General features: G+C 51.9%; 1 protein-coding gene across 1 annotated transcript in view; it reads left to right on the top strand.

Annotated features, from left to right (window-relative positions):
- LMO1 (LIM domain only 1) overlaps positions 1–18259 on the top strand; it is a 39067-nt gene extending 20808 nt beyond the window's left edge. The window contains exons 2-4 of the mRNA XM_008066057.1: positions 12227–12440; positions 15471–15596; positions 17842–18259. Of these exons, the coding sequence (XP_008064248.1) occupies positions 12227–12440; positions 15471–15596; positions 17842–17947 (446 nt within the window). The 3' untranslated portion in view covers positions 17948–18259. The remainder of the gene's footprint in view (positions 1–12226; positions 12441–15470; positions 15597–17841) is intronic.
- The last annotated feature ends 252 nt before the right edge of the window (positions 18260–18511 follow it).

Consider the following 18511-nt stretch of genomic DNA (forward strand, 5'->3'; position numbering starts at 1 on the left):
TCACTCTGTCACCCAGTCTGGAATGCAGTGGCACACTCATGGCCACTGCAGCCTCAACTTGCTGGGCTCAGTCAATTCTTCTGCTTCAGTCATCCAAATAGCTGGAACTATAGGCACACGCCACCACACCCAGCTAATTTTTTGATTTATCGTAGAGATGAGGTCTCACCAAGTTGCCCAGGCTGGTCTCGAACCTGTGGGCTCGGGCAATCCTCCCACCTTGGCCTCTCAAAGTGCTAGGATTATAGGCATGAGCCACCATGCCTGGCAAGTGGTCATATTGTAAGCCAAAAGGATCCTCGGGGAAGTTAGGGAGGCTAGGTCTGTATCAAGGAGGGATGTCCAGGCCTGAACTACTAGTGATACACAGATGCCTGAGCTCTGCTGCTCTGCCTGCTCTCCCTGAGAGGTGGGATGGAGTATTTATGTGTAAAGGGAGTCACAGAGTAGAGGTTTCATTCCTCATGGACCTGCAGGGGCTGAAGGACGGAATTTTGTTCTTCCTTTGTCTGAGGGATGAAAGGTTTATATTTGCATGAGAGCTGCTATGTCTCAGCTGAAGCCCTGGGATAGGTCTCTCAAAAACTAGGTTGCGACAGGCAGGACCCAGGTGCTGCTGCAAGTGGATATGCTGTATTTGTTAGGGCTGCATAGCTGCAGGTACCTGGGGTTGTGTGGCACAGGGGCAGCCACGAGCCTGATTAAGGCCTCATTTCTGGGGAGCCTGCCTGTCTGAATCAGCCCACTCTGGCCAGCAGATTCTTGCCGGTAACATCTGGATAGATTCCATTCGGTCTCTCCATGCATAAATTGAATTGATGGCTAAAAAGTGACTGATGTGGGGCCAATGCTGGGGACACAGCGATGGACAAGACAGACAGAGCCTCCAGAACAGACCTTCAAGGGGCTTTTGTAATTATTTTTCTTAAGTAAGCTCCCAGAAATGTAAGACAATTACAAATTGTGATGAAAAACTCAGAAGGAAATTACCAATGGGAGGGGCCACTTAAATAAGGAAATTAGGAAGTTAAGAAAGGTTTTTCTGATATGACATCTAAACTGAAGCTTGATGATCAGAAGGAACCAACCTTACAAAGAGGCAGGGAAGGGTGTTTTGGGAAGTGGGTAATAGCATGTGCAAAGACCCTGAAGTAGGAAGGAGATCTGGAGTGTGGTTGTAGTGCAGCATGGGACAGGGAGGCAGGGGCCAGTTCTCATGAAGCTGTGACAGGCTAAATGGAGAATGTGGACGTATTCTCAGCCCACTGGATGTTATGGACGGGTTTTGAGCTGAGTAGTGGCCCGTCCTGATTTGTTTGAACAATCTCTCCAGCTTCTGTGCAAAGAATGGGTTGTGGGTAGTAGGCAGTGGGAGGCTGGTGGGGGGCTAGATAGTGTGGTATCTCTGGAAATGGGAGGAAGCAAGTGGGCTGGGAAGCAGAAGTTGGTAGGGGAAGCGGGTAAGGATGATGGAAGTCTGAGGACAAAATTGAGTTTCTGGCCGGAGCATGTGGGTGGATGATGATGTAGGTACCTTGAGAGGAACCCTGGGGTAAGAGTACTGGGACCAGATTTAGGGAAGTTAGGTATCTTATTCTGGACCTGTTGCTTCTGAGATATGCCTGAGACTTTATAGAGATAACCAAAGATTGGAAGAGAGTGCTGGAGAGGGACAACAAGTCACAGTTAACTGTGCAGTTAGCTTAAGCCTCAGTCCAAGGGACAAAACTCCAAGGAGCTCATGCAGCTTCTGATGTTGGTAAATTTCCTCACTATAGAATTGCAGAAAACCATCCGAAGCTACGAGAGCTGACCCCGTTTGCACTTGTTCCAGAATCTCAGTGCATTGTTCAGGCCTTCCTGCAAGCTCTCAGCTGAATCCCAGCCAGGGTCTGGATGTTTGTGTCCCCCCAAATTCATGTGCTGAAACCTAATCCTGGTGTGATGATGTTAGGAGGTTGGGTCTTTGGAGATGTGATTAGGTCATGAGGGTGGAGCCTTCGTGAATGAGATTAATGCCCTTTTGGGAGGGACCCCAGAGAACTCCCCTGCCTCTTCCACCCTGTGAGGACACAGCAAGAGGGTGGCCATCTATGAACTAGGAAGTGGGCTTTCATCAGACACAGAATCTATTGGCGCCTTGATCTCAGACTTCCCAGCTCCAGAGCTGTGAGAAATAAATATCTGTGGTTCATAAACCACCCAGCCTGTGGTATTCTGCTATGCAGCCTGAATGGACTAAGACAGTACCCTAAGGCTGTTGCCCCAAACCAAGCTGTGCTGAGTTCAGCTTCTTTTAACAAGGAAGCCCTTCAGCCCCTTCATCGCTGGACACTTGAAGGTCACAGTGGGTTCAGGCTTTAGATGCAACTTTCCTAAGGATAGGTTATTCTCCACCAGAACACACTGTAAAAATGCTTCCTACTTCATACTCTTGCAGAGGAAATAGCTCCTCTGGGAGGCTCTGACCTGCATGGCCTGAAGGAACATGCTGGGCTCTGGGGATCAGCCGCCTGATGTATTCCTCCTGCAAGGCGCATTCCAGAGACTTCTGTCAGGATCCAGATTGGGACCAAGAAAAAGTTTGCTTGCTCATTGCTTGGGAAAAGGATGGTGCAATGCTGCCTCTGGCCATGGGATAGAGCAATCAGGATGCAGGGCACTTGGTCTGCAGCCTGACCTGGCCACTCGGGCTTGCCCTTGGGGAAGTTGTGTGATTGATCTGATCTCAGGGCCATGACAAGCCTAAGCTTCTGGCACACAGCACGCACTCAGTCTGGGGCGACGTAGTCTGTTATCATCCAGTTGAACATGGCTGCAGTGGCCACACATGCTTGGGGTGGCAAATGGGTAGTGCTTTCCCTAGGTTTTCCCTCCTGCAGGGAGCTTCAGAGTCCAGGAGGAACTTGGTGCTTAGAGAAGGCAGGCATTGCTGGACTTCCCTTCCATGTCTCCCCCTGAGCTGGGCTCCTGACTAGGACTCCCTCTACCACCCCCCTATCTCCTCATTCGCACACAAGCTCCTGACTGTGGGCTAAGGCTTCCACCCCACTATTGTGATCCTGGATCTGGAACTTCCAGCTCTCCCCTTACAGCTCGCCTCTTCATGACACGTGCCATCTCAAAGCTTTTATTCCCTTCTCAAGGCTGCAATGCAGACATCTCGGCTCTGCTTCTACATGGCTTTCCTGCTCTATTCTCAGCCCTCTGTCCTCTTTGTAGTTAGCTTATAGTCCATGTTCCCTTGCTGGCCCTTCCCTGTGCAAGACCCCATGGCAGCCATAGATTTTGAAGGACCAAAAGGTGGGCAGAACTGGCCCATGGCCCACCCAGATGTGGAGGCAGTATCCTGCTTGGGCAATTGTTCCTCCTAGTCTTATTCCAGGCCCTGCTCTGAACATGCCCCACTCCCCACCCCTAGCACCTGTAGGCTTGTAAGCTGTGCTGGAGAACCTGGCCTATGCAGGGGGGCCTTAGGGTATGTGCTGTATGAGAACTTGAACTCTGGAGTCTGACAGGCCAGGAGGAAAAATCCCTTGCACCCATTGAGCTATGTGACCTTGGCGAAGGGCTTGAACCTTCCTGGGCCTCTGTTTTTTCATCTGTGAAGTGGGGGTAATCATTTGGCACATGAAAATTATTATGAAGACTCACTAAGATGACTAATGCGAGAAGCTTGGCCCAGCACCTGACACAGTGATGGCTGAGTAAGTGGTGGGTTTTATGAAGGGGCATACAGAGTTCTGACTGAGAGTATCTCCATCTTAGTACTTTTTAAAAAAAAAATTGGAGTATTACATATACTCAGTGAAATGCACAAGTCTCAAATGTTCAGTTCATTGAATGTTTACACAAGTGTGCACCCATTTAAACACTCAGATCAAGGTATAGGAATTTCAATACTAATCAGGCTTCCCCATGCCTCCTCTCAGTTGATAATACATCTCTCTTCCCTCAAGAAACATCAGATCAAATGGAATTATACAATATATACGTTTTGACCATGCGTTTTGGGGTCTGACTTATTTCATTCAACATTACACTGCCTGATTCATCCAGGCAGTGTGTATTAGTAATTCATTCATTTTCACTGTAGCAACTATTCCATTGTATGAATATACCATCATTTATTATCTGTTTCCCCATTCATATTGTTTTCAACTATTATGGGACTATTATGAAGAAAACTTGGAACATTCCTTTCTTGTGTGTCTGTATTGATGGACATAAGCTCTCATTTCTGTTGTGCTTATACCTAGTATTAGAATTTTGGGGTTGTAAGATATGCCTATGTTTTCTTAGTGGATTGCTTTAGCTACTATGCCAAACACTGTTATACATCCCACATGTCCATTATCTAATTTAATCCTCAGTCCTTTAAAGCAGCAGTCCCCAACCTTTTTGGCATCAGGGACCGGTTTTATGGAAGACATTTTTTCCTCAGACTGGTGGGTGTGTGCAGCCAGACCTCCCTGCTAATGTTAATTTGTATTTACAGCCATTCCCTGGCATTAGCATCACCACCTCAGCTCCACCTCAGATCATCAGGCATTAGATTCTCATAAGGCGCGTGCAACCTAGATCCCTCGTAAGCACAGCTCACAGTAGGGTTCCTATGAGGATCTAATGCTGCCACTGATCTGACAGGAGGCGGAGCTCAGGCGGTAATGCGAGTGATGGGGAGCAGCTATAAATACAGATGAAGCTTTGCTTGCTGACCCACTGCTCACCTCCCCGCTGTGTGGCCCAGTTCCTAACAGGTCATAGACTGGTGCTGGTCTATGGCCCGGGAGTTGGGGACCCTGGCTTTAAAGTACACTGTCCTCATTTAGTAGGATGAGTAAATTAAAGCAGAGCTGGGAAATGACAGAGCCAGACTCTAACCTGAGGCCTTGTGTCTACAGGGCCTACGGTCTGCACTACTCTGCCTCTCCTTGCAGCTTCCCTTGAGGGTCACCAGAGGTGAAAGTGCCAATCTCTCCACTGAGCTGACCACCACCGCAGGGCCGAGCCCAGCCTCCCAACCTTCCTCTTCCTGCCCCTGCATCTCTTCTCCACCTCCCCAGTGAACACGCCGCCTGCGAATAGGTGTGCAGAGGGGCGGTAATGAGCGTGCTCTGGGTGGCTGTAGCCGCGCGTTTCAACAGTTGTTCTCGTTGCCTTTTGATTCCAAATGAGTAGGAAATGCTATTAGTTCAGGCCTCGCCTGCTGCATGGCAAGGCCCTGGGATAGGAGTGCAGTGAGACGGGAAATTGTGGAGATAAAACTGGTGTGAAATGGAGGCCTTCTCACAAGGCTGGATGTGTCCGTGCGAAATGAAGTTACTTCTGAGAAAACGAGATTTAAAGAGATTCTGCAGAATTAGATTACACTTTCAAATTTCCTTATTAAAGGGGATTGATGCCTAGGAGGGGCCGCGGGCAGGCTCTGTTCAGGCTCCTCCTTGGCAGTTCCAGGTCTGAGTGTGGGCCCAGGCAGGCAGAGCACCCTGCAAGTGCCAGAGACCCGGATCCCAGGGTCCACTGAGCCTTCTCCCACTAGCAGCTAAAGTGGGTGTGAGGATTGTGGGACTGAATATCTAGATAATTTCTGATGTGCCACGTGGATCCATGTGGGCAAAACCTAGGACTCCCACTCTCCTATTTCCAGGCCTCCTACTTGTGGGTCTTGAAGTCAGATCTTGATTTTGAGCTCTGACCCCTTTTTGGAACTGTAGTCTTTTGAAAGGCAGTAAATGTGCATGTGACTGCTTGTGCACATGTGTGCATCTGTGCATCGGTGTAGATTTACACGAGCATACCCATGCATGTGTGTGCTTGGATACATGGGTATATATATTTTTTCATGCGACTTATGAGTACCTACTGAATACCAGCATTATGCTCAGTACTGGATTTAAATGTTGTGGGGAGAATAAAACAGACATAGTCCCTCCTCATGTGTACAGAGGTAAGAATTTGTATCCTGCAGCTGTGTGGCCCTTGCCACACACCTTCTGTGGGTCTCATCTCTGTAAGGTCTCCTGCTTGGGTCTCTTAGCACCTCAGCATACAGCCTTGCAGCACAGCAGATGAGTCAAGTGCTTGGGTCCCGGAGACAGACTGCCAGGGTTCAAATCTCAGTTCTGTCACCTACTAATTGTGAAAGTTCTTACCCTTTCTTACACCCCAGTTTTCCCATTGTTAAAATGGGAATAATAACGGTACCTGTCTCATAGGCAGTTGTGAGTAAAGTACTTAGAAGTAGAACACTGGTAGGTGATCAGTCAGCATTATCGCTGTGCAGATTGCTCAGAGCAGGCTCTCTGCCTGCTCCAGAGGGAGGGAAGGAAGGGTGCCCATGGTGAGGAAGGGATGCCCTAGAGCTGCACAGGGCAGCTATGTTGTCCTAGGTAGTCTCTGGGCAGGGCCTGTAGCAAGTTGGAGAATGCCTGGGCACTGGTGTGGAGCCAGTGCTGAGGCATGTTGAGAGATTATAAGAAATACCAAGACTACACCTGCCTGTGTCCCCAGTGGTCTCCCCAGAGCAGCCACAGGTTCTCCTGAGCCCCTGAGCTGACTTCCTCTGAGCTACCGCCACAGCTGTCTTCCACATGAGTGGTCACTGGAGCAACCTGTTAGACAGATGGGGTGGCTTCTTCTGCCCAAACTTACACTGAATGCTAGGCTACCCTGTGGGCTGAACTGGACTCTGACCAGTGGCCTGTGTGACTTTAACCATGGTGGAATACCTCAAAATAGTGTCCCTTACTATCTTAGGGTCCTGAGATGGAGCTGTGACTGAGGTCCTTTTCCATGTGTGAGTAGGGTGACATTAATCAGAGCTAACTTTTGACTGCTGGGCTTAGTAAGTACTAAGCATGACACACATATTAACTCCTTTATTCCTCATGCTTTTTGAGATGAGTGCTGTTTTCATACGCATTTTACAAAAAAGAAAACTGGTTGGGTGTGGTAGCTTACACCTATAATCACAGCAATTTGGGAGGCTGAGATGGGAGGATTGCTTGAGTCTGGGAGTTCAAGACCAGCCTGGGAAACATGGTGAGATCTCATCTCGATAGAAAAAGAAACAAAGAAAGCTGAGGCACAGAATTAATTCAGGCCACACAGTCAAGAGTGTCAGACAAACCCAAACTGAGGGATATTTTATAAAATAACTGACCTGAACTCTTAAAAAATACCAGTATCTTGAAACACAAGGAAAAACTCAGGAATTCTTCCAGATTTAAGTAGACTGAACTTGTCAACTGAATACAATACATGACCCAGGATTTTGCCATAAGAGATATTATTGAAGGAATTGATGAAATTTGACTGAGGCCTGCAGATTAGATAATAATATTATGTCAGTGATAATTTCCTGGTTTTGACCATTGTACTGTGATTATGTAAGAGAATGTCCTTGCTTTTAGTAAAGTATTTGCAAAACAAAAGTATTTAGGAATATTGCTTCTTTGTGTCTGAAACCAACTCTGAAATGATTCAGGGAAAAAATTATAGGTAAGTAGGTTGGTAAATAGGTAGGTGGGTAGGTAGGTAGAGAAGGATAAATCAAATGTGGGAAAATGTTTCTGCTTAGAGAATTTGGGTGAAGGGTATACAGAAATTCTTTCTACTATTCTTAATTCTTTTCTGAAAGTTTGAGATTTTGTCAAAATAAAAAGTTAGAAGAAAAAGAAAACAAGTGTCAGGGCAGGGATGGCATCCTGGAACTGCCAGTTCCTGTTCGTCCTCCCACCCCCACCCCCACCCCGTGCCAGATTCTGTGCTGTGGCTTCGTGCACACAACTTCCCTGTCCTCACCACAGTCAGAGTAGAAAGTGACCGTGATGGCCTCCATTTCACAGATGCAAGACAGAAAGATAGAGGGATTTGATCCCGGGCCCTTCCCACACTCAAAACTAGGCTCTTTGACTTCAAGGTCCAAACTCTTAGCCTCAGCTCTGCTTTGATGCTGACTGACCTTTGAGAGAGAATGGGGACAGGCAGGATAAAGGCATTTCTTCCTGGAGTAGTAGCAGAGTGAAGGCCTGGGACACAGCAGACAGGAACCATTTGCAGGACAGAGAGGAGCTGTGCTCCAGGATCCTTCAGGAAGTGGGTTCAGCAGTGCCAAGCAGCAGGACACTCTGGCATGGGGAAGGGGCCTCAGATACCCCGTGGAGTTGCCAGGGGTGACCACAGTGGCCTCCAGCAAGGGAACCACAAGGAATAGCCTAGAGTGACCTGGGGCTGGTGAGATAGAATTCTGAGGTGAAAGACTGGCCTTGGAGGAGCTCATTGGGAGCTCTGTCCAAGCTGGAGGCACCAGCAGGACTGGGAGCCCTCAGGCTTGGCAGTTTGGACAAGTCCATGCGCTGGAGCTGAGGGGCAGCTGGGCTGGGATATGTAGGCAAGAGGTGTCAACTTGGGTCTGAGGTCCATATGAAGAACAGGGTGTTTCTCCTGGCAGGACGAAGAGTGTGGGAGGGGCAGGATGACCTCTGGCAGTCCCTCCCTGTCACCTGGACTGTCTGGCTTTCCCCCAGATTAAAGAACTGAGGGTGAGTGTCTGGCAGCCGGATGAGTCAGACCAGGAGGCTTCACTCTGCAGCCTGGTGGCCTCCTTCCACTCACAGCCCTACCTCCATGCCCTTCTCCCCAGATGTAGGGATTGGAGTTTAGCTTGTCTCCCTCAAATGTCATTCCCCCAACACTCTGAGACTTAGGGGTGGCACCCAGGCTGAGTGAACTGGTTTCTTTTGCGGGGCCCAGTGCACGCATCTGAGTGTGTGCCCAGGCGTGCGTGTAGGCGCAAACACCAGCCATTGTAAAATATCAGTGTTTTCATGGGTGAGTAGTAATTACTGGGTAATGCTTTAAAACCTTTCCTGAAGGAGCGCAAAGCTGTTTTTTTTTCTAAAGTCAGGAGTACATTAAAAGGATTACCATGTAGATTTGATTTTTAGATAACACTAAAATGGATCCCAAATGGACTTCAGCAAAGGGATGCTATCTCCTTAATGGAAAGTGCATGGCCCGAGGCTCAGCTCCCAGAGCCAGGCTGGGGAGGGCAGGAGGGAAGAGGTGTCTGCAGGGGGCAGGCTGGCGGGCTGGGGAGGGGGCTGGGGAGGAAGAGAAAGAATGAGGACCCAGGCCGGTAGGAGCAGGAGACCTCAGGGCCCCCCCTTAAAGTCCCTACATCTTTTCAGGGTGTTTTCAAGTCTCCTGTCCTAGCCAAGCAAGAGCAAGCACAGCATGGGTGCTCCATAAGGAAGTGACTCTGCTGTCCCACTTGACCCCAGAGCTCTTCCACCCACCTGAAAGAAGCCAGCAATTGTTTCCATTTTTCTTTTGGGGAGATGAGGAAACGAAGGCCCAGAGAAACCAGGGGGTCTGCTCTGGACCCCACAACCAGATGGCTGCAGTTCTGGGATCCAGCCCCAGGCCCTTCCCAGGCCTACAACCTTTCCAGGCAGGGAAAGCTCAGCTCTGGGGTTCCCTCAGCCAGGCTGATCCTGGTGTTCCATGTTTGTAGATGTGTGACAGCTTGGTAAAAGCTGTGGGGCTTCTATAAAAGTTCTCCAGAGCCCAACATCCCCAAGAGAGGTTCCCGGGCCTTACTGATGACCTGCCTGCATGACGGCTCAGCTTGGTGGGGAGAACCTGGGACACTTATGGCTTCACTTCTCCTGGCTTCCACGGGGCCCTCTAGGTGCCAGGTCCCTGGTGATGCAACTGCTGTCTGGTGCTATAGATCACAGTCTCATAGTCTCTGTGAACAGGCACGCTGAGGTCCAAGCTTGGAAGTCAGCCTGTCCAGGAGCCAAGCCAAATGGAGAGCAAGTGGGACAGGTGCTCCTAGTACTGGGGTCTCTCACTGTCCCCCTTCATTTTGGGCTACAACTTAGTGGGCTCGGTGTAGCCTCTGCACGTGGATGTTCCAGCCACTCACCTGCCAGCTGGTGATAGCCCAAGTGGGAGGGGCTCAGGACCCCTGGGAAGGCGCCCAGACCTGCTGCAAGCCCAAGTGAACAAGGAAACATTAGCCTTTGTAGGGGCTGTAGCAGGGAGCTGGCGTGATATTTCCCCATCTATATTTACAGCTATGCTGGCTGAGTGTTCTCTAAGCAGGCCTCAGGGACAATAGTCATACCCTTGGAAGTCCCTAACCATCCCCCATCCAGCTATGTTAACCATTTCCACACCTCCCTGTAGGCCAGTCCTTGGAAGGGGCCTCACAGGCCCCCTCAGCTCTCAGGGGTACCTGCCCCCCAACTGCCCTCCACAGGCTTCTCAGGAGCTCCGAGCCTGGGCTGGACCCTGCTGGAGGAGATACAGGCAGGCCTGAGGACAGAGTCGTCCTGAGCCCCATCACTCTCTCAGACCAATTAACCTTTAGAGCTACATTAAGGAAATTAGGCAGCAAACTTCCGAGCAAGCAGACGGGCCCTGGAGGGACTAGAGGGAGGCGGGAGAAGAGAGCCCACTGCAGCCTGCAGGGCCCCTCACCTGTCCAGGAGGAATCCGAGAAAGAGCGCAGGAAAGGGGAAGGAGCTCCGGGGCCAGCTTGAAGGGTGACTGACACTAGCCCCTCTGACCATCTGGGCCTCAGTTTCCCCATCTGTAAAATGAGAGCATTTGATTGGAAAAATTCTGAGGTTCTTTTGACCTGACATCTGTGGATTCTGAGACTGAGGCCCCATGGTGGCTGGTTCTCCTCGAAGCCTGAAGAGGGATGTGGAAGGAAGGGAAGTGGCCCAGGAGTTCAGATGCTGGCTGGGGACAGTGAGGGCGGGGGGTGGGGTGGAGGTGAGGAGTGGAAGAGGAAGGATTCTGGGGTATGGGGAGAGCTCTGGAGCCCTGGAGACAGCTCTTTAGAGAGGAGGGGACCAGTAGGAGGTCAGACTCCAGGGACTTGTTGGAAAACTGGGGAGGCAGAAGGGGTGGACCCAAGAGTCAACCCCTCTATCCAGCTCTGCTGTGGTCAGGGAAGGAGCATACACATCCTTGTCTTCATGTGGCTTCTTAGGCAACTCCCAGAGGCTCCCTGCCCCCGGAAGTCACGTGCTGGGGCTTCTGAGGGCCCCTGCACTTCTCTGCAAGTCTAGTCTTCACCACGGTCAAGCCTCATGGATCTACATAGATGTCCAGGCTTGTGTATGTGCGGTGTATGTGAGTGTACATGCTTGCCTGCCGGGAAGCTCTGACCCTGCAGTAAACACTATGTTGAGATTCCTGCCCTTGATACTTGGTGCTTTCTTGTATGTCAGGACGCTTCTCTGAGCTCCAGGAGGGGGCTAGTGGTTCAAACACTCTTATCCTGATAGAGTGAGCCAAGGCTTGGAACCTCCCCTCCCTCAGACCAGGGCAGGTAGAAGTGTGGCTCTCGCTGAAGCCTTCTCGAGGGGAGCTCCAGGCAGGCCTCCCTGAACTGCCTCCGTCACCTGCCTGGAGTTCAAGGGCCTCCTGCTGCCTCCTGAGTGTGTCCCGGGGGCATCTCACTTCCTTCTCGAGACATTCCCAGTCCTGCATGAATAGACCAAGCGTCTGTAGCCTATTTGGTTAAAATGGTCAAACATACAAGCAGGCAGTGTGAGGAAAACTCGAGTTGGCACAGAGATCTGGGAGTTCTAGTGGACCCCACATGTGTGAGGAGACTCCATTCTTAGGCCCATGGCTGGAGGAGCCAGTGGGATGGTGACTTCATAAGCGGGGCTTAGGCTTGTTCTGGATCAGACAGTGAGAAGGGACCCCAAACAAGAAGGATACGAGGGGATGGGAGAATTCTGGAACCCTGGAGGGAGTAGGGGTCTTTTGGAGAGATGGGGACCAATAGAAGGGTAGACTCCAGGGACTTGTTGGAAAACTGGGGAGGCTGAAGGGGTGGACCCCAGAGTCACATGGGGGATGGTGGCTGGGATGGGGAGGTACAGATCAGAGAGGCCAGTCCGGGGCCTGTACGTGTGCCCTGGAGTAGGGCAGACTCAGGGCTTCCCATTGCTGCCAGCAGCCTCCGGAGGGCCCTTCATTGGGCCAGGGCAACAGGCCATACCAGGCAGCCTGAAAGACAGGACCCAGAGCCAGGGAAGGAGGTTACTGGGGAGAGAGGGAGGGCTCCTGGGAGTCCCACATCCAGAGGTGGTAGTAGACAGAGCAGAGAACTCCCCATCTCTAGGGAGATGTGTCCCAAGGCCCAGAGCTGCAGGCCCATGTGTGCTCACATGTGTCTGTCCACCTGCAGGTGTGCCGATGCTCTCCGTCCAGCCCAAAGGGAAGCAGAAGGGCTGTGCGGGCTGTAACCGCAAAATCAAAGACCGCTACCTGCTGAAGGCACTGGACAAGTACTGGCACGAAGACTGCCTCAAGTGTGCCTGCTGCGACTGCCGCCTGGGTGAGGTGGGCTCCACCCTCTACACCAAGGCCAATCTCATCCTGTGCCGACGCGACTACCTGAGGTGGGCCACCTTCCAACCTCCCCAGCCCTTGACCTGCTCAGGAAGGCCCCTGTCCTTAAGGCCCAGCATGACTGAGCCCCCGGCTCTAGACCCAGTATGCCATGTGTGCAGCCTGTGTGTCCACTCGTTCTTGCCCGGCCTGCCCCTGCCCTGCTTACCCCAGATGCCCAAGGAGCCTCCGGGGGGCAGGCCCGTGTCTTCAGCTCTTGGGACTCAGTGTGCAGCATGGTCCGGGGTCGGCATTTGTAGCCGTTGGGCACCTGAGATAAGCTTCTTGAGGGCCCCTGCCTTTGTCAGATGCTTCTGACCCACCTGTTCCTGGAATCTGGAGGGGGCACCTCCGAGGGGATTTGAGGATCCAGGTGGGCAAGTTCTGACTTCCCGGGGCCCGGCTTCCCTGAGAGTCCTTCCCACCTCTCTCCCAGTGCACAACTCCCTCCCTTTCCAGGTGGCCCTTGGGATTAGGCATCCTACTTGCCTAATCCCAAGAGCCTGGCAGGAGCCATACTCTAGGAGAAGGACCCCTGATGTCAGAGCTTAAAGTCCTGGGTGTGAACTAGCTCTGAGGCTCTGGCTTCTAACCTTCTCCCAACCTCAGTTTACTCCTCTGTGAAGTGGCGAGGAAACGATGTTTCCCTGCCTTGCATTCCTCTGAGCTCTAACTTGCCTTCCCCACAAACTACATCCTATTCCCTGGGGCCACCTCCCCCAATTAACCCTCCCTGAGGCCATTTATGACATCAGCAGGGCTGGAAGGAGGCCACAAAGCAGGGCCTTGGCTGAGACCCAGCACCTGCATTTGGCTCTGTCGCAGGCTGCTGGATGGTGGCTGGGTCTTGTGGGGGAAGGAGGGCCCATCGCATTAATTAACAGGTCAGGGCAAGGTCTTCCTAGGGCTCCCTCTGCTCAGGTCTGGGCATGTTGAGGGGCTGGGTTATCAGTAGATGCTTCTCTGCTTCCCTGAAAGTCCTAAGATTTATCTACCGGCACCCTCTCTCTTCACTCCTTCCTTTTGCAGGAGTTTTTTTTTTTTAAAAAGTGATGCAGTAAAATGGAATCCGTGACTTAGCACTCCTGGCCAGGGCAGGAGGGGAAAGGCTGAGGCCAGGAGGAGGGGTTAAGGATGCTCCTGGGTACCTGGAAGGGTTAGGGTGATGCCCGAACTCTCCATGTGGGTTAGGGCATCACCTGGGGGCTGCCCCTACCAGGTTAGGGAGAGGTGACAGATGATCTGATGGGTGCACATGACTCAGAGAGGGTGGACCACAATGCAGGGTGGTCTTGGCTGAGGAGCCAAAGCACCCACAAGCATCCTGGGCTCTGCCAGCTCCAAGGGATGAAGGTATTTTCCTACTCTCTGACAGAGGCAAGGAATGGCTTTCGCAGCCACCTAGGCAAGCCGGCCGGAGTAGGCGAGTGGTCTCCGTGAGCCGCTCAGTCCCGGAGAATGTCTGTCCAGAGCCTCCCCCCACCCCGCAACGACTGTTCATTGGGCTGGTGGCAAGAAAGGCCCCTCTTGGCAGGCAGATGCTGTGGCTCAGCCTTTGTCTGCCTTAATCTGAGCCACCAGGCAGCTCAGGCTGATGAATAATGGAGCCAAGCTCGTCTGCAGGCGCCTGGGCTTGAGCTGGACAAATCAGGGATTAGGGGGGGCCTCTCGCCTGCCTCTCAGCCCCCTTACCTCACTTGGGGTTGTTCCGCCAGTGTGCGGAAAAGAAGGAGGAGCCTGGTTGGCTCAGACCACTGGAACGTCCAGCCAAGGATTGGCCTGCATGGGGAGGAAGTGACCTCCTGGTCCCTAGAGCTTTGCAGCCAGCAGCTGTAAGGAGGGGTGCCTGCCTCAGAGAGGCATTTGTGTCAGCTGTCCTTGGTGCTTCCGTTGGGGTTCATTTCTGTGTGAGAAGCATTTTTGAGCAGGCTCATCCATCCCCGTTTCATGGAAGAATAAACTAGGGGTTCAGAGAAAGAAAAAAAGGGACCTAGGTAAATGATGCAGTGAGTTTGTAGCAGAAAAAGGATTTGACGAAACACTGTAATTTTATTTTTTATTTTTATTTTGAGTTGGAGTCTCACTCTGTCACCCAGGCTGGACTGCCAGTGGCATGCTCACTGCCACTGCAGTCTTGACCTGCTGGGCTCAGGTGATCCTTCCACCTCAGCCTTCCAAGAAGTAGCTGGAACTTCAGGCGTGCACCACCATACCTGGCTAATTTTTTGATTTATTGTAGAGACAAGGTCTCGCCAAGTTGCCCAGGCTGGTCTCAAACCTGTGGGCTCAGGCAGTCCACTCGCCTCGGCCTCCCAAAGTGCTGGGATTATAGGTGTGAGTCACTGCACCTGGCTGAAGCGCTGTAATTTTAAAGGTGGGCAGTGCCATCGTGAAGTGGTCTAGAGCACCCCTTCGGGAGCAAGACCCTGTTACTTGACGAGCTGTGTCTCTCTCTCTGACTCATTTTTCTTTAAAACGGGGAATCATAATAGTATGCACCTCAAAGGGTTGTTGTGAGGATTAAGTGAGTCGATCTTTGTAAATCTCTTGGAACAGTACCTGACATGAAGTAAACAATACCCAAGTGTTTGCCTAGTGATTTGTGACTGAGAATTTGCAGGTTTTCACAACACAGTGAAGGGTGTCTTTCAGTCTTTGTTTTACAGTTGAGGTAAATGAGGCTCAGAGAGACTAAGTGACTTGCCTAAAAACACACAGCCCGTGATTTGCAGGCTGCTTCTGAAATCCATGCTTGTGCTATGTGTCTGGAGCCGTTGCTCAGGGGCCAGTCTTGTGCTTGCCTGGTGGCTTCAAGTGCTTGAGGGTCTCCAGTGGGAGCCTAGGCGGAGCCTTGGGAAAGGCTGTATCAGTCAAATCCTGACCCCTACATCCCATCCCTGAAGGTGCCGATCGCTGCCATGGGTGCCCTCCCCTGCCAAGCCCACAGGGCTGGGGGATGGGTAGATCCTTGAATGAAGGCAACTCCCTTGACCCCCAGCTCCCTGGCAGGCCTCTGAGTCTTCTGTACCCTGCCCTCACAGGCTCTTCGGCACCACGGGAAACTGCGCCGCTTGCAGCAAGCTGATCCCAGCCTTTGAGATGGTGATGCGGGCCCGAGACAACGTGTATCACCTAGACTGCTTCGCCTGTCAGCTCTGCAACCAGAGGTGAGTGCGGCCTGGTGGGCCCGGTACACCTGCCAGACACCTGCCTGCAGCCTGCTGGGCTGAGCCAGGAGCACTGGGGAGGCATGCGTGCAAATGCGAGTTCTGTGTGTGTGTGTGTGCACGTTGTTGTGAGCATGCATGCGCTTTGTGGGTTTTGTGTGTGCCTGAGCACTGGGGACAAATGTGTATACCCAATACTGGGTGTGTATACCTTTGTGTGGCATATTTCTGTGTGACTGTAATGGGTGAGAGTACACATGAGTTCACTGCATGTACATCGTGTGAGTGTGCATGTGTATTTTTAAATGTCATATACAAGTGGGTACGTTTGCATGAAGGAATTAATATGCACACATACATGTGTTTTTTAAATGTCCAGGCCAGGTGCAGTGGCTCACACCTGTCATCTCAGTACTTTGGAAGGCTGAGGCAGGAGAATTCCTTGAGCCCAGGAGTTTGAGACCAGCCTGGGCAGCATAGTGAAACCTTGTCTCTACAAAAAGAGCAAAAATTAAAAAAAATAAAAAATTAACCAGGCACAGTGGCTCATGCCTGTAATCCCAGCACTTTGGGAGGTGGAGGCGAGAGTATTACTTGAGTCCAGGAGTTCAAGACCAGCCTGGGCAACTCAGCAAGACCTCGTCTCTACAATAAATCAAAAAGGTAGCCGGGCATGGTGGCACGAACCTGTAGTTTCAGCTACTTGGAAGGCTGAGGTGGAAGGATTGCCTGAGCCCAGCAGATCAAGGCTGCGGTAGCTGTGATCGTACCACTGCACTCCAGCTTGGGTGACAGAGTGAGTCTCTGACTCAAAATAAATAAATAGAAATTAGCTGGGTGTGGCGGCATGCACCCATAGTCCCAGCTACTCAGGAAGCTAAAGTGGAGGGATTATCTGAGCCCAGGAGCTTGAAGACTGTGATGAGGCATGATTGTGCCACTGCACTTCAGCCTGGCCAACAGATTAAGACCCCAACTAAAAAATAAATAAATGGTCACGATGTGCAGGCATGTATGTGTTTTTAAACATCTGTGTGCAAGAAGGGGTCTGTGTATGTGTCCTCTGTGTGCATGATGAGGTGAGGGCTGAGTGTGCTTGTGCACATGTGTTTTAAATGTACAAGTACAAGTGGAATGTATCCTTGTTCCTTTGTGTCTGTGTGTGTTCATGCATATATGTTCCAGTGAGAGAGGGTTCTCACTGGACGGTAAGATCCCTTCAGGGAATGGCCACTTACTCCGGACTCCACTCCTGTGATTTTGGTTCCAGCCCAGCCTCATTTCTGTTCTTTGGTCTCTGCTCTGTGTCCCAGCCCTGTGGGAGACCCCTGGGACCTAAGGGGCCAGAGCCCTTCAGCCCTGGCTGAGGCCTAGCTCCAAAGGCAAGCCCTTTTCTCAGGAGCCCCCAGGTAAGGTAGGAACTCATACAAGTCCTCCCAGAGAGGATGAAGCCCAGAGGGACTTACAGGGAATGAACGCGGACCAGGCTGGGAGCTCTGCCCAGACACGCTGCTAGGAGGGCTCGGTGAAGTTACAGCGCCATCTGGTGGTTGAACTGGGATCTGCTGGGTCTGGGCCAATGATCCTGGGGTCTCACTAAAGGCTTCAGACACCCTGGGGACATCTCTGGGGAGAGGACTGAATCCTCCAATGCATGAGAAGGACTAGGAGACCTAAGCGGGGCCGACCTTGGGTAGGAGATAGTGAAACAGGGTCACTTCTTGGGAGGATGCTGTAGATTCTGTTTTGAGGAAGAATGTCCTTTACTGAGCCCATCCCCTTAAATTGGAGAGAGGGATAGATGGATGGAAAAAGCAACCGTTTTATCCCTCCCTCTTTTCCCCTCTCTGCTTTCTCTATCTCTCTCCTCTCCGTCTTTTTCTGTTTATTTGTCCTCGCTTTCTCCCTCTCCGGGACTGGGGTAAGTTGTCCCTGCACCTCCCTGCCAACGCTCCCAGACCCCGGCCCTCTCCTCCACAGGAGACCTGACTGTCGAAGACCTGTGGCCCAGGTTTGCCCATTTGACTGTCCTACTACCACCCAGGCTGCAGGGCTTGACCAAGGGTAGGGCTGGCCCAGGGTAATTGACCCATTTTGCTATGGGACTTTTGGCAATCCCTTCTGGAATCCCCATCACTGCCTCTCATATGTCCCACCTCCTGGGCCAGGCTGCATCCTGGCTGAAGCCCCCGCTACCCACTGAGCCCCCCTCCCATGGCTTCTCTCTCTTGCTTGCATTTTCCAGATTTTGTGTGGGAGACAAATTCTTCCTGAAGAACAACATGATCTTGTGTCAGATGGACTATGAGGAGGGGCAGCTCAACGGCACCTTTGAATCCCAAGTTCAGTAACGCCCGGTGCCTGGCCTCCAGGCCCGTCTGTCTGTCGGCCCACCTGCCCACCCGCCTGGGCGGCCGGCCGGCCACTCTGCCAGTGCAGGCCAGCCAGCCGCTCTCCTGCCTCATTCGAACTTCTCCGTCCTCGATGGGAGAGATGACCCTTCCTCCACCACCACCGCCCGTCTGTGTGTGACCCGTCCTGGGGCCAGGCTGGGCCTGTACAGTCTGTCTTCTGTATATAAATGGGAACATTTATTTTATGAGAAATGTAATGCGATTTTATTACTGGCGTGGATTAAACTTATGAATGTTTCCGGGGAGTTACTCTGCGTGGTCCACATGACTGACACAAGCCTGAGGCCCCTCCCCACGGCCCCTCAAGGGGGTGGGACACAGTGAGGGTGTGGACCTCCAGTGTGTGCTGTTGCCCAGCAGGGGAGCAACACATTGGCTTTAGGGGGAAGGAGTGCGAGGAAGCAGACAACCCGGAGCCCCTTCCCCCAGCCACAGGTGAGAATGGGGGTGTCCTCCCCCCACCTGGGCAGGGTATTACCCTGCCCCTGAATAGACCCCCAA

The sequence above is a fragment of the Carlito syrichta genome, unplaced genomic scaffold (assembly GCF_000164805.1).
Source record: "Carlito syrichta isolate Samal-C Ts95f unplaced genomic scaffold, Tarsius_syrichta-2.0.1 Scaffold308837, whole genome shotgun sequence".
NCBI lineage: Eukaryota > Metazoa > Chordata > Mammalia > Primates > Tarsiidae > Carlito > Carlito syrichta.